At 39.7% G+C, this 16,301-nt stretch overlaps 1 protein-coding gene across 1 annotated transcript; it reads right to left on the bottom strand.

Moving 5' to 3' along the window:
* Positions 1-3,706: 3,706 nt before the first annotated feature.
* Positions 3,707-12,628, bottom strand: LACTB (lactamase beta; the record flags this gene model as incomplete). The annotated part of the gene is made up of 6 exons (XM_082005440.1): positions 3,707-4,335; positions 6,282-6,443; positions 8,098-8,447; positions 8,805-8,995; positions 11,315-11,381; positions 12,356-12,628. 6 exons carry the CDS (start codon positions 12,626-12,628, stop codon positions 3,792-3,794), a joined length of 1,587 nt encoding a protein of 528 aa, XP_081861566.1. The 3' UTR covers positions 3,707-3,791.
* Between the last annotated feature and the right edge of the window lie 3,673 nt (positions 12,629-16,301).

Here is a 16,301-nt window from a genome sequence, read left to right as displayed (position 1 = left end):
CCTTCGCAGTTTAAAAATGCCTGTTAATACAACAATGTAATTACAATTGATTTTGTAAAAATTACGTGCTACTAGTGACTAATGAGCTGGAATCTCTTTTTCAATAAATGATTTGAAGTGCAAGTTTTTCCTGGAAGTTTGCAGACAACTGAGCTCTATTTTTATAATTTCACTTTTAAACATGGTATTAGTAATTTGGTGGTGTCATTTAATATAAAAACCTTGGACTTGCTGCATTCTTGCCCTCATTAATCATCAGGTAGAGCAGCGTAATGCATATGGTGACAGAACCTGCTCTAAGAATGCATTTTGTATACTTTATTACTGCAACCACCCTAACTGCAAGGGTTGCAAAGGCTAGATAGATTTAAAATGGCTCATTTGCTTTCAACGTTGCTTTAGTCCCTTTATCATGTTGAGTGGTGATAAATAAAAATATAAAGTTACTCAGTTATGTTCAGCTGTTTTTCTGGAATGCATGTGTTTTCCCTCCCTCTAATCTGGTCTCAAAACTGCCTTTGGTATTCTATACCAAAAAAATAAAAAAAAAAGTGTCTTTTGCAAAACACTGAAACCACTCTGTATAGAGAAGGCATATGGTATATAAGCAACAGTAAGTCAGCAAACTATACTAACAGCTGTGAATGGTATCCAGTCACTAAAACTAGTACAGCAAAACCATGCATATTTTCAGTATTAAATACTGACATTAAATAATTACCTTTTTGCAACAAGGAAACAGGTTTGGAATTAGTTTTTAAAAGCCATTCCTTTCTAAATGTCTGTTAAAAAGTGGCTTTATTTTTTTAAAACCATTAAGAAAACATTCAAACAAAGTCTTACATCTTTTATTTTACTAAATAATGTCTCAAGTTATATATCAATATCTCTTTCAAAAGTATCAGGTGTCTTAGTGAGCTAATTATTGTTGGGAATTTCCATTTAACCTATATTCTTTTTATGACTTCTAAAACTTGTATTTTTCTAGTCAATAAAAAAATCCCCAAAACCTGATACTACAATTTGTTGTATTTGCAACATGAGTTTTATTTCTGTTAATTCAAACAGTGAACACTTATAACTACCAGATGCAGAAAGTAGGTGTTTGATACAGAAATAGATGCACCAATTTAGTGTCCATGCCTTTTAAGAAAAGTAGTTTTATGTCAGTGCCATACTCTGTTTTCAAAATAAAGGTTAAATTAAGAGCAAGTTTATCATGAAGGCTGCTCTTCATTGACCAGACAGTTTCCCACACTTAATGCCAGTCCATCAAATAACTAGTTTCAGAACAAAGATCAAAGTAGCAATATGAATTCACTTGTGACCTGAATACATGTGCTAGGATCAGATTCCTAGTCTCCCGTATCTTTGGCTTCTCTTCCTCCACCCTAAAAGGTAAGAACTCATGATTAAGTAAATATCAAATCACAGAAAGTCAGTGACCCATTTTGTTCCAGGTATTAGAAGATGCAATTTAGACATCGTAGCATCTCCAATACTGTTCATGTGACAACACAGGTTTTTTAAAAGCCTTAAGTTATGGAAGATACTGTATGAAGAACATGGTATGAATATAAAAAGTTGGTGGCTAAACATACTCCATGAGGGGAGTGAGACAGTGTCATTAATATTTTGGTATTGGAAATGCCTTAGACACTTCTTGTTATTCACTTTCATATATACTCCAAATACTTACATTTATTAGTGTTTGATCATATGCAGACAAGCGTAATGGTAAGCTTACACCTCATTCTGAATCTTTGTCTAAACCCAAACACAATGGTCAGCAAGTGACACTTGTTTACTCTCAAGTATGCAAAATGGTTTTCAAGAACAGTAAATACCATTTGCAAAACAGATGCATCATACAAGAAAAATATGTTATAAATCCTAAAGTAACAGTGTTACTTTTCAGATTTTCTGTATTTAAAACATTCTATTTGGTCTATTTCTATTCGTGTATTCTTCAACATGAAAACAACTCGGAACTACTTACTCTTGTTCCCGATGTAAAACAGGCAATGACTTCTGCTGCTGCATGTTTACCCAGCTAGTAGGTGCTCAAGACTCAAGAGAAGGAAAAAAAAAAAAAGTTGCTATTGTAGAAGACACTCACCTCCAGTACTTCTGCACTGGAACTGTCAAACAATCAGAGACTTCAGTGGTAGAGTAGGTAATTTATTGCTTGAACAAATGAAAGTTTGTTCAGAAAGGTTTTCTCTGTTGTCTCTGCTGATTTGACATTCTTGAGAAAAGACAACCCATTATTACAGAATAGAAAAGTGAAGTTTTGGTGAGTGGGACACAAAACGCAAGCAAATAGTTTAGATGCAAGCTTTTACTGGTTTAAGGCACAAGAATTATTACAATTATTAAGAGTACTAAACCAGTCCTACTAGCTTCAATTAAAAATGTAGGTAAAACACTGACATCTCAAAATACTAAATTCCCTGCTTTGTCAGTCTTGGGTAATAAATGCTATCATAGGCATAACTGGGAACAGAGATTACATTGGGTTTCATCACAGGGCAAGTAACAACTATGAAGTTAATACCAAAAGCACTAACTTGGGAAAGAGGCAGGTATGGCTATCTTCTGCTAGCTGAATCTAAGACATCTTGTTCCTTAAATTTAGAGCAGAGCTGCTAAACAGTATAGGGATGTAAGTATTCCAACCTTTCCTGAAGGATATTTTATTTTGTCTCAGCCTGGAAATACTGTCTGATGTAACTGCAGGGGAAGTGGGGTGGGGGGGTAAGTCTCGGGAGATCATGGAGTTCTTCCATGCCATTATGGAATATATAAAATTAACATATTCAGATGTTACTGTATTCCTATAGTAAAATCAAAGATTAGAAAATCCTTCTTTGGAACTCTATCACAATTTTGTGTCAACCTTGTGCAAAGTTAACTCCTAGAGGCAGGTCTCCAAATGGAAAAAAAGTATGGTTTTCAAAATAACCTCTTAAAGTCTGTGAGACTTCTACTACTGGCTTCAAGAATGGGCTTTAACTTTTATTGACTTATTTGAGTTCCCAATTCCTTTATCTAAAGGAATATCTACATAACAGAATACAGTGCCATTTCTGGCTACCAAAGTCAGCATGCGTATCATTCAAAAACAATGAGTTTGACAGCTCACGATGTTGTGCTACTCAGGCATGTTTGACTGTGGAAATACCCTTATTTCACAGTAAACTAGTTTCACACATTCTCTGTGTCCAATAAAAACGGGAGAGAAGGCATCTAAATAACAAAAAAGTTTTTTTTACGTACATTACTCTAGCCTCATTCTTTTCAAATTCTTAACAATCCACAGCTCTGACAAAAGTGTACTTCTGGTATAAATCTGCATTCCGGAGGTAGCTTCAAGATTTGTGTTTTGTTGTTTTTTTTTCCTTTTTAAGCAAATAAGAAAAGCGCTATGTGAAAATATAAAAATCAACAGTAAAACCATTTTTCTTTAAAAAGTAATACAAACAGTTTCGACAGACAAGAATTGCGAGAATAACGAATTACGTCTGTGTGTGCTCAAATGAAGATGCAAAATCTTTCAAAAGTTTCAAATTTGACTGTTACATTCTCCTTTTCTCCAAGTTAGGAACTTCCCTGAGAGATGAATTTCAGTTACACATAAGTTTAGCACCACTAGCAGAACTTAATTAAGTTAATTTTTGAGGCTTTTTCTTTACATATTCTTAGTGATCTTGGAGTCCAGTTACACCCTTCTCCATTTGTTTTTCATGTTTCAGTACAGTGAGTTCAGTTACATGTATCCCTTTTTTTTTTTAATCTATATATTGTGCCCGTTTTTCTTTATCAAATTCCCTTGCAATCTTTAAGGCAGTGCTGTTGAGTGAAACTGATTGCATATTACAGATAATGCTAACAATTACTCCTCTAGGTGGTGCCACTAGCCCAGTGTCTATAGCTTCAGAGTCCAGCTCTTCAGGAAGAATGAGGAGGACACTACTCGCCCCCACTGCACCACCCGTATGAGATGCATAGTGTCTCTGCTGTCTGCAACAGCCACATTGTTGTTTTTTCTCTACTACAGCCCAAGCCATTGCGTATTTACCATCCCTGTCCCACGACACTTCTGTTTTTGCCACTGGGGTCCACATCATTGCGACTGTGTCTGGTTTCAGGTACCCCGGAAGAAGCTTGCCGTTAGTGTTTTGAAATTGTCCAGCTTGATAACTGTATAACAAGGCATTTCCAAATTTCAGAAGGTCACCTACCGACGACAGAAAGCCACCACCAGCCCACTTGTAAGAGTTGTCCACATATGGTGCATTCACCAGCCGTCCCTTTTTGTTGTAAACATAACACCTGGAATTCAACAAAATTCAACAAAATTCAACTTGTCATTCTCAGATACTATACAAAACTACTTTAAGCTACCCTACCTTAAAAGAGCAAACGGAGCATGTACAAGCTTGTTCTCTTGAAACTTTAGAATTTTTTTAAATACTTTTTTCTTAAATATGTTTCTTGCAGAAAAACCAACAAGAAATTCAGATGGGAAAACAAAAATTAAAGTGACTTCTTAGGTTAAGGAGCTTAGTTTCAATAAAAGTACTAATCCTTCTACTTACTCTAAGGATATACTAAGAGTAAAGGCAATATACAAATCAGAGATGTGACAGAAATCTACAGATCAGCACAGGACTTTTCTTAAATCCCTGTACTAGATTTAAAGCGGGGGGGGGTGGGATGGCAAGCCTACTATCACACAGAGATACACTCCCTATCTAGTCCGTACTTATATTGGAAAACTTTTAGAGAACCTCTGAAAACCGTAATACTGAAAGTCAGAGATTGAAGCAAAGAGAGAGAGACGAATGGTCCAAGACTACCATCAGCTCTGCCAGTGACTTGATTATCTGTGTCCCTATAGTCAGTTTTTCAATCATAATAAAACCTGTTACAAAGACAATGAAATGCTTGAGTTACATCTCTAAAATCTAGAACGTGAATTTTTAAACATGTTCATGTCAGGGAAATATAGTATCACCAAACCATTAAACAAACCACAACATGTCCGTATGTTCTAGTTTAATGCACCAAGCTAGCTATTTGTGGAAGCAAAACCATCACTTCAGCATTTCAGTTTTGCTTAACAGTAAGTTAAGCCCATAAAGCGCCCCCCAAAATAGCATCTGTCCCAATTCTTTCATCCCTACCATATTTCAGTTTATAAAAGGTTTAAAATACACACATATATTTAAAAGAACTTGACTGTACAAGCTTGATAATTTATGAGAACATCACTAGCATCCAGATCTATAGCCAGAAGAGCCTCTGAAAATTTGCAAGCAAAATACCAGCACAAAGCATCTTAGAACACAGCAGTAAAAACACTACAAACTGCTCTGCGTGCATATACACATACACACACTCTTTAAATATACACTTTTATGTAAGTACTATAAACCTTGGATTCAACACCTTCATCACCATTTTCATTTTTTGAGAGCATTTGAGAAGCCAAACTTTTAAAAAGTTTGAGTTTCATATTCATGAGCCTTTTTCCATAACCTGCTTTTGTGATTCAGTTACAATTCTTCTCCTGCACCAAAATTCAGCTGGTGAGTCAATAAATCAGTTTCAGAGCCCAGACAGGTAGGTCAATAAAATAAGGCTGCAGAGAAAGACAAGAAACTCTACCCTTATACACTACATTGGAATGGATTATCCAGTTACACAAATTTCTCTGAGTTTTGGGTGGGGGTTTTTTGGTTTTTTTTTTAAGTTAGTAAAAAGAAATCAATTAGTAAAGCATGTTCTATGTTAAACAGAATTTTAATTCTGCTTAAAATTGATACTACAATTTAATTTATGAAAACCTTGTGTTACTGTGAGACTACTACAATTCCACAGAACTCTTAGAAGTCAGCGTATTGAGCAAACCAAGGTAACTATATATTCTAACACAATCTTCTAGTTACTCCTTTATTTTACTCTATTTACATTTACCTGCTTATTTGTACTCAAAATAAATGCAAACTTCATAGTCACCCCTGCCACTTCACCCCATATATACTCTTATAGCAGGAAATACTTATCTGCTATTCCATAATTTTACATGCCAATTACAGAACCAATGCCATAATGCTGACAAAAAATCAGTTACATGACTAACTTTGAAATAACATAAACCGCTTCATTTAAAAGCCTGAAAAAATTCACGCATTCTTAATTCAGCTGTCTTAATAAAGAGAGAAAGAACAACAACTGGGGGGGGAGGGGTAGAGTAAAGTTTCATCCTTGTTTACCTTGCTCTGTTATATATCATTGCTTCATTGTCATCTAGTACAGTTGATAGCATATCCAAATCACGAAACATTTTTAGCATATAATCTGTAAATTTTTGTCCTGAAACTCTCTCCACAACAGCGCTTAAAAGAGTAAAGCCGTATGTTGAATACAAGAACTGACTACCTTGAAGAAACAGGAGAAAGGAGGGAGAAAAAAAAAAAAGTTAGCCGCTTGATGCTTAAATGAAATCTTGAAGATAAAATTTAAGTAAACACGTGTAAATAAAACTATGTATAGCAATAAGAAATCAGTTAAAAGATTCCCCCTTCATCCCCATTTTAATATGATGTGAATCACAAGCTTATGATACTGGGCCCTAGGAATTTCTATACTGCAGCAAAGAAAGATGCTTGCTAAGTGCAGGTAGCTCTGAGAACAGCCCTAAAATACTTTCAGGGATCTGCATGTACAGCCAGGTTTCACGCCAAGATGTGAAGACAGACATTTAACGTCCTTTACACAAGATTCACTATACCAGTTCTAACAAGGATGTCTGGATTTGGAAAGCTGAAGCAAACCATAAAATTACTTCTTAAAAGATGCTCACCTACTGTGATTTGTTTCTGTGTGTATACCCTAGAGATGGAAAGACAAGGGTAGTACTTGCTCAAGGTTGTCAAAGGTCTTGATCACTTTTATCATAGTGTTTCTGGTTCTAGTTTTCTAGTTCTAGAATATCCTTAAAGATTATATGAACACTAACATGCATATTATCCAAGACAAAATAATTTATTTACAAAACAATGTTTCTTTTTTTAAATCTCATTCTTGCACTAATGCCTTTTATGAAACATCTACACACCAAGCAACTGCCGAACTGCATAAAGATCTTACTTGAAATGGTTCCTAGAACTCTTCAAGTGGTAAGTGGTTAACTTCTCACCCTTCCTACCCCTCTCCCCTTAAACGCATATTATTTGCTGTTTGTCAGCAATGTGTATCATTTGCCTGTTAATCTAACTGGTTTAGAATTTACAGATGAAACTCCTCAAAATCCTCTCTAGAATTAATTTAAGTAATTCCAGCAATAAATAACTTCATCTATTCTGTGATTCCATGGTCTTTATATAGTGAGGTGCTAAACAACAGCTGAAAAAGTCTAAGTTTTTTTGCTTTTGGTTCACATCTAGAAGGCCCAGAGCACAAATACAGGTCGGTATCCACTTTTACAAAATACTTTGTAGACACAAATTTGTTACCAAAATTATAATCTGCTTTAGCATTTATAAATTCAGTAACCGGTACATTTCACAGCACCTACTGCACTTCATAGAGCTCCTTGGAGAAAAGTCTATTTCTACCTGAGGTCCCACTTTCTCTTCTCCCCTGCATTATCTGGGACTCTTTGTACTACTTTTTAAGACTTGGCTACATCACATTTTGAACTTGCTGGATTATGGTACAGATACAACATTAAAAGTCATCTATATAAGAATCATTCTTTAAGTCCACAGATTGATAAAGATATCCATACAAGACTGTTATCTAAAATTGAACTGATAAAATCCTCATGAGTTCAGTCTTCAAAAGTTACCTCAGTTTTAAGACAGTTACATGACCAGATGGCTTCTGCAGAACAGCCCAAATACTTCTTCATTGAGCTTTTAATGGGGCAAGAAGGGAAAAAAAGAACAGGGGGTGAGGGGAAGCAGAACAAAACAAAAACTCCACACAACCACTCTTTACTGGACTCTACTATCCTCATTGCATGTAAAACAATTTGAAACAGAAATGTCATCAGAAGGGCATATTTTGGTCTAAATGACTAGAAACTCACCTGGTTTAAAGAATAAAGGATCATTTTTAAATATCTTCAGTGACTCAATCACGCTTTCAAATTTTTCCTTCAAATAATACTCCTCTTGCTCAAATTCTGCGTCTCTCCTGCCAAGTTTTGAATTTCGGCTTTTTACCTCACCTTCGTGTTCTTTCCTTGGTTTAACAGAATCAGCCTTTTCAATCCCTTTGCCTTCTTTTTCTTTTTGTTCTTTATCCTGATGGGGTTTTGTCAGTTTAAATGCTCTGTTTGCCTTTTCCTTTTCTTCCTTTACTTTTCTAATATCTTTTTCATAGTGACGAATCCCACTCAAGTGTGAAACTAAGAGTCTTGTAGTAATAGCGACCTACGTAGAAAGGACAATATTTAAATGTGAGCTCTCTTCATTAAAGATGTGATGCACACTAAATCACCAGAAAAGCAAAATTCAACATGACAAGGAACAAAGATATAAGACCTTTTAAACATCATGTATCAAGCCCAATTAAAATATATACATATTTACGCACACATGACATACTTGATGTAAAACTGAAGATCCAGATTTCCAGTATTGCTTTTTTGAGCAGCAAACATCAGTACTTGTCTAAATAATTTTTGGCATTTTACAGGAATAGGTCCAGATACGGGTACCTGTACACATATGGCTATGCAATGACAGGAACAAAAATCAAAAAAAGGTTACCAATAAACAATTACATACCTTTTCACCCTCGTAGACCTTTTCTGGAAATTCAGGGACATACTTCTGTACTGGAGCATCTAAATCCAGTTTCCCCTCTTCCCACAATTTAGCAACAGCCATCATTGTAAGACACTTGCTAATACTAGCAATTCGCATGATTGTCTCTGGCTTACATATTACACGATTCTCTACATCGGCATAACCCAAACCTTCAAGAAAATAAAAACACCATGGTAAATATTTTGCACAGAGACATGCTGAATTAATTATTTGCAATGAATTAGATTTACTGGCTCCTTACAATATTTTTCCTCTAGCTAAACTGGGACATAAAGCAGTAGACTATCCCTGCTCCTGCTTCAATTAAGTTAATAACATTTTAATGTAGTAGGAACAGTTAATCAAAGCCCATTGTATTGGCCAATGCCATCCTAAGTTACTGATTAAGACCACAAAACAAACCTAACGATAAATGAAATAGAAGATCAAGCCAAAATTTACACTCCTGAGGCCAAATAGTCAATGCAGAAAAACTAAAGAGATCAGAATCCAGATCGTGAAATAACTGACCGACAATCATAAATACTCCTTTTATTGTTCTGAACCAATGGTTGAAAGAGTAAAAGGTCTTATTTTATCAATACAGAAGTTGAGAAAGCAAATCACTCACAAACTCATAGCAATTACCGAAGCTGTAAAGCTTCACAAAACAGTGGTGTTAAACACTACGTTTCAACATCACTCAAGCATGACTTCAATTAAAAGACAACTTAATAGTCTCCATACGAGTGTTTTCCTATGTAACCAACCCACAACTCTGGTAGCAAGAACTGGAATTCATAAGGCATTATCAAGCTCCCATACTAGTTTTCATTTTGAGTTAGGTTTGAAGAAACCGTGCAAGTAATGTTGCAGCATAAAAAACAATGAAATGCAGTAATGACGTATTTGCACTTTTCAGTACAAGCAAGGCCTGCAAGCAATGCATGTCTCTCTATATAAAACTGTAGTCTAATAATGAACTACACAGGAAAAAAAAAAACCTTGCCAAAACACAAGAAATAAAACAGATGACATGTCAGTTGCCCAAGACCCTTTCTTTTACATTAAGTGTCTACTCAAATGTTTGCATGGTGCTTGTGAATGCAGATGTTGTACCCCTCAGTGAAAATCCCTTTCAAATCTCCAACCACTCTCATCAGTTTAGCAAGAAAGCAAGTTTAGTACCATGGTCACAGAGTATGTGCAACCTACACCTGTTCCTGTGTTTTCACCCCACAAAGAAGGGAGGAGGACAACAAAATGTGCCAGAGGTCTGCTAGAGCAATGTTACCCACCTCCCAGCTGCCTTACTCAAGGCAGGGATACAGAAAGCTCTGCCATGGCTTATGCTCCCACATGTAGTTATCTTGCTACTGGATCTGGCAGTCCTGGTGATAAACTACAACCCTGGAACTAGTTCCCTCAGGCACTTCCCGCATGTCAAAGAAGGGATTCTGCAGAAGTCTTACAAAAACTTCTGCTTCCATTGCCAGGTAATTTAAGACCAGAATAAGCTATCTGATTTGAGAAAGTGTGATTAAGTTTCTAGCACAATTTTCTTACTAGGCCACATTACAAAAGGTACCAAAGACTCTCCAAATCACTTCTGTCATGATGAAAGAAAAACTAAAACTTATGATCAGCTTTATACATATATAAAAGTTAATGCAACAACAGACTGTCAGAAGAAAGTTAGTAACAATCTTGCTTAGAAACGGTTTTGGGTTGGTTGGTTTTTTTTTTGAAAGCCACACTAATGCAATATGTTGTCCTTTACTACTACCATTTAAGTTGTCCAAAAAAAACCCTAAAAATTTTTGGGTTTGAAATTTTGGTTTTGAAAATGTTCATATGAAAACACATGAAAATGTTTCTGAAAACAGACACACAGTTTGGTGGGGTTTTTTTCAATAAACATCAAATGTCTACATGATACGAGCAGTACTGACAGACTATTTAACACTCAACTATGTGACCAGAAAAACTACTTGCAATTGCTAGAAGGATGACACCTGTTAAATCTCAGTACCTTCCCAGTAAAAATCTACACCTCAGCCCACAAATAGGAGACAGATCACCAAATGTGAGCCGTTATTACTTTGACTATCAAGTAAGTTCCTGTGGGGAGGACAGTTCTTTACCTCCTATATACAACTCTACCAGACCACTATATAGCTGTATGTCTACAGTGTAAGTATATTCAAAGACCAATCTGACAAATAAATGGAAGAAAGGTTCTTAAATGTAACTGTTGACATACGCTAGCACATTCAGGAAGTTAATAAATTAGAGATTCCTGGAAATTACTGAAGTTTACCACGGAAAGTATCACTTCATACTCTCTAGGCACCTGTTTCTGGCCACTGTCCAGAGATAGGACATCAAGTGGATGAAATGCCACCCTGATCAGCGTGTCCAAATTGTTAATTTTTGAAACATTAATTGCTTTCCAACAGCATGCACAACTACTACTCCCATATACTAACCTTCTGACCAGACTTCCTTTCCATCTACAGAAACTCCAACTAGCATACCTGGAATTCCTGCTTCATCCTGTCAAAAAAAAATGGGACAGAAGACACTAAGAAGGATCTTTATGGTTAAAAAACACCTTCTCCCAAACCCTAAGCATGCAAAAGCAATCCTACAAATACACCTGCATATTGTTGTCACATTGCAGTTGAAATTTTGTTAAATACTAGTTGGGCTGAAGTGGTATAAACTGCTTTTGGAAAGTAGACGTTTTAATCCAGCATCTGGGAAAAACATAGCTAACAACAATAATAATTAAAATAAAATAATTTAATAATCTAATTAAATTAATTATCGAGACATGCAAGAAAAACTCAACAGAAACAAAATATTAGAGTTAATATGCAACGTGCAAACTGCAAAATTTCAAAGGACCTTCAGCTAGATTTTCAAAGTAACTACAACGTGCTTTTTAAACAAGCCCCTCACCTCCTTCTCTCCTTCCTACGGCCTGTAAGGCCTTCCCTTGTTCTCAGATACCCCGTACTGTACCATACTTCCACCAGCTACCCACGTCAAGCTCTGCCTGGCCTAAGCTTCCCAAACACTGACGACCTTCACTGACACTACACTAAGAAGAACACTAACTAAGTATTCTGTAAGAGAGTTGCCGTGACATTCAGCGATTCATTTGTGCTCGCTGAGCGGGAGCCCAACGAGCACCCAACAATAGCTGCGGGCGGCGCGACGGGGCGGGCGGGTGCGGCTCCTCACCGGAGGGCCACCGGCTCGACGAGAGGCTCGGCGGGGTTCGCCCTCCTCCTCAGGCCGCGGGGCGGCTCCTCACAGCACGGCGCGCACCGCACGCCTGGCGGGGCCCCCAAAAAACGTTCCCGCCACACAGAGCTTGACCGAAATCTCTTGCAGCGATCGCCAAGTCCACGGTAAGGAAACACAAGCCCACCGCCCCGCCTCGCGGAGGTGAGGGCTGGCTCGCACAGCGCCAGAAGAGGGGCGAGACCCCCGGCACCCCTTCAGACCCGCTCGCTCAGCACCTTAATCCTCCGCAGCAGGTCCCTGCTCCTCTCGATGGCCGCACCGAAGCCCCGAGGGGGCGACAGCAGATTCGGATTCGCCTCCGCCTCCTGCCCGCCATCAGCCTCGCAGCCCGTCGGCGTCGGCACCTTCACCCCCAGCGCCAGTCCCAGCGCCAGCCCCCAGCCCCAGGGCCTCGCCCCGACACCGCCGCCCCCTCGCCGGGGCGCCAGCAGCCACCCGGCCCGCCCGGGGACCACCGCCCGCCGCAGGGCCCGCGCCAGGCCGTACATGGCCGCGCCGCGCCTCCTCACCGCCGCCGCCTCACCGGGTGCCCGCCAGGCAGCAAAAGCCGATCCCGCGCGCTCGCTCGGCCGAGCTCCGAGCGTATCGAGCGCAGGCAGCAGCTCGTCTCGCGGCGTAGCGTGGCTCCGCGCCCCCTAGCGGTGAGGCTGGAGCCGGGGCGGCAGGCGGGCAGGGGCGGGCAGGCCGCACAGGCTGCGCTTCCCGGCGCCCCGCAGGGCCTGTCCCGAGGGGCGGCAGTGGGACCTTGCCGGCATGCGGGGCTCGGGCGGCCGCCGCGCTGTCGGGAACCAGCGGGAAGTGGTGGCGAGGAGGACAGCGCAACTCGCTCTTCCGCAGCCTGTGTAACTGCGGGTTAAAAAGGGGCTCGGCCTCAGGAGCTGCCGGCCGGTGCCGCGACCTGGGCCCCCCTCCGAGCCTGGCGAGCAGCTAAGGGAACAGGCCTCCAGCCGGGGCGGCGGCGGGTCCCGTGAATCCTTCCCAAATCCTTAGAAAGAAAGAATCCTTAAAAAGAAAGATTTTCTAGCACAGTTCCTCTCTGCCGGGTAACTAGAAGCCCCGCCAGTCCCCCAGCGAGCTCATCACCACCTTACCCCTTCTTCCTGATGGAAGCGAGTTCATTAACTCCTGCCAGCACCAGCGCGGCTCTGGCAGAGTAAGCTGGTTTTAGACAACACTGTCATTGCACTGATGTAGAAGAAAAGGATAGAGAGAAGATGAGGATACTTCAAGCCACAACATAATTTCTGATCTTAACTTTGCGCTGCACAGCAAATGATTGCAGGATCAAATGAAAAAAGCCTGCTGCTAAATGTATGCCAGGCAGAAGTAAAGCAGGGCGAACTAGGCTGGCACCAAGATAAAACCTTTTAACTGCAAGTTCAGCATATTTGATCTAGATTAATGAGGAATTGCTTACAAACATTGAATCTTCTAGTGCTGGTTTTAGAGTCAAGTTCCAGCTTAGAGCAGTACCAATGGCACAGCAAGCATTTGCTCACAGAAATTATTTTTCCATGTAGTTGCTCTCTAGACAGAGACTACAGAGAAGACAACAATGCCCTCCAATTGATGCTTTGTAACTATCTCAACACTTTCCACATACTTGGTTTCCAATAAACTTTTAATAGCTCTCTCTAATGATTTGAATGTTTACTGAATAGCAAGCTAAAGAGACTGAAGAGTGACCAAATAGTGTCAATATTACTCAAGAAGGCAGAAGGAAAGGTTTTTCAGTGCATCAGCAGATTCAGACTGACAGAGAAGGGCAACGAAGCTGGTGAGGGGTCTGGAGAAGAAGTCTTATGAGGAGCAGCTGAGGGAACTGGGATTGTTTAGTTTGAAGAAGAAGGGGCTGAGGGGAGACCTTATCGCTCTCTACAACTACCTGAAAAGAGGTTGTAGTGAGGTGAGTGTCGGTCTCTTCTCCCAAGTAACTAGCGATAGGACGAGATGAAATAGCCTCAAGTTGCGCCACGGGAGGTTTAGACTGGATATTAGGAAAAATTTCTTTACTGAAAGAGTGGTCAGGCATTGGAACAGGCTGCCCAGGGAGGTGGTGGAGTCATCATCACTGGCAATGTCAAAAAAACATGTAGACGTTGCACTTCAGGATATGGTTTAGTGGGCATGGTGGTGTTGGGTTGATGGTTGGACTTGATGATCCTAAAGGTCTTTTCCAGCCTTAATGATTCTATGATTCTAGATTCTATGACAGGTTGGCAGAATGTCAGCTAGATCCAAGCCCTGTCCAAGGATAGGTCCAATAACCAGGACTCTTGTAAGCTTTGCCAAGCAGATAAGTCTGCAGATTTGGGATCCTCACATCAGCCTTTTATGACAATTAAAGAGATTGTATATGCCTAATGCAAAGGCACATTCAGAGCCACTCAATGCTGTCAGCAGAATTGTTAGTCCATATGTCTAACTGGAGCATCAAAATATCTTCAATAGTGTGAAGATATCGGTCGTCCCCTTCCTATATGTCACTGCTGTGAAATTACTAACAGCAATGATGCAAGAGCAGATGATGTTAGGTCCAAAGAAGGTTAAAAAAAGCCCTTATTGACAGTTCTTTCTTTTTTTAGAACTCTTATTTTTCTTCTTTTGGATTTCAGACTACCTACTCCAATAGTCCAAGTGCAAGAGAGGAGGACAGAGAGGGACTAGTTCACATAAACTAAGCACGCCACGGTCCAAGATTAATAGAAAATTCTAGAGGTAATACTAAAAGCAGAAGAGCCCTTGGCATAATACAGAGAATGCAATGGGATCCAAACAGTTGAGAAATGTTCATAGTAGCCTTTCTTTTTAGCTGTTCGAAGTCAGTCCTCTCAATGGAATGCCTTAGACTGGACTGTTCTAAGGACCTTAAACCCTGCAAATCACAAATAGATTGACTGGGATGTATAATTATTTAGCAATGCTGAAAACTCCTTGTGCAGAAAGCTCACAGTGTCCAGCCTGATGGATTGTGCAGGGGTTTGCCATTTCTTTCTCATAGATTTTCTAGGCTATTCAGACAATGACTTAAACCCCAATGTATACATGTTGAAGGATTCTTGAACAACAGCTAACAACCTTTAATAATGGGCACTCCATAATGTTACAGAAGTTGACAGAGAATACAACAGCTTAAAAAATGCAAAAAACCAAGCCCTACCTGTAAGCAAAAGTGGGGAGTCTGTCCTTTTAGAACTCCACATATGCTGTGCTAGGAGAAAATTTTGAGATGCTAACCTAGGGAGTTCAATCTCCGTCACGTCCGATGATATAAAAACCTGCAGGATTTGGCAGGAAATCAGGCCAAATAGCTTTCATGCAAAGTCAAATGCAGACCAGATGCTGCACTTTTCACTGCAGGCATTTATTTCTCATTAGTATTTTCTCAATAAAACTCCGTTGCTTATCACTGTACAACTTCCTATCCAACTGGTACAAGATGCTGTATTTACTTTCTCATAACTCATTTTCACTGTGTTAAACTGTCGCTGGAAGCATTTTGCAGCAGCATTCTCTGCATTCTTACATCAATCTGTTCAGTAGGAACACTCTTCAGCATCACACTTTCGAATGAGCCTAAGCCAGAAATGGATCTTGCCATTTTTCTCTGATTGCCTTAATGAAGAGCTTCGTGTTAAATCCAGTAGCACAACATAGCCTGCTGTTACCTGTTGTATCTTCCTCTAAGCTGATGTTTTTGTTAACTTTGAGTTATGAGGCTTATAAGATTTTGAGTATTTTCTACTGATAGTAATAGAAAATGAGCAAGCAGTAGGCTAATCCAATTCTACATTTAACAAAAAACCCCAATGTTTTTCTTCTATCCTTGTCCATCAGTCACTTAGTAGTATAGGGACATACTGTCAGCTGTAATCCATCTTCCTTATGTAACACAGCCAGAAAGGTCCATCTGGAGACCCCTCTGGCACGATGGAAAAACTCCACATGGTTTAGCACTAAACCAGCTGACTTTTCCTCCTCTGCCTCCTCGCCAAGTTGTGCTTATCAGGTTTGAAAAACCTGTGTGAAGAGATATGCCTTATTTGGATGATAAAGAACAGCACAACACAATGGGTCTCTGAGCAAAGCAGGGCTGTGCTCACTTACCTCAACGTGGGCCAGCTATAGAGTCCCACCACCAAGAATCCCTTAAAGCTTTAT

The sequence above is a fragment of the Phaethon aethereus genome (assembly GCF_964289735.1).
Source record: "Phaethon aethereus genome assembly, chromosome: 12".
NCBI classification, from domain to species: domain Eukaryota; kingdom Metazoa; phylum Chordata; class Aves; order Phaethontiformes; family Phaethontidae; genus Phaethon; species Phaethon aethereus.
The sequence above is the reverse complement of the archived record's forward strand: the minus strand, read 5'-3'. Positions and strand labels throughout refer to the sequence as shown.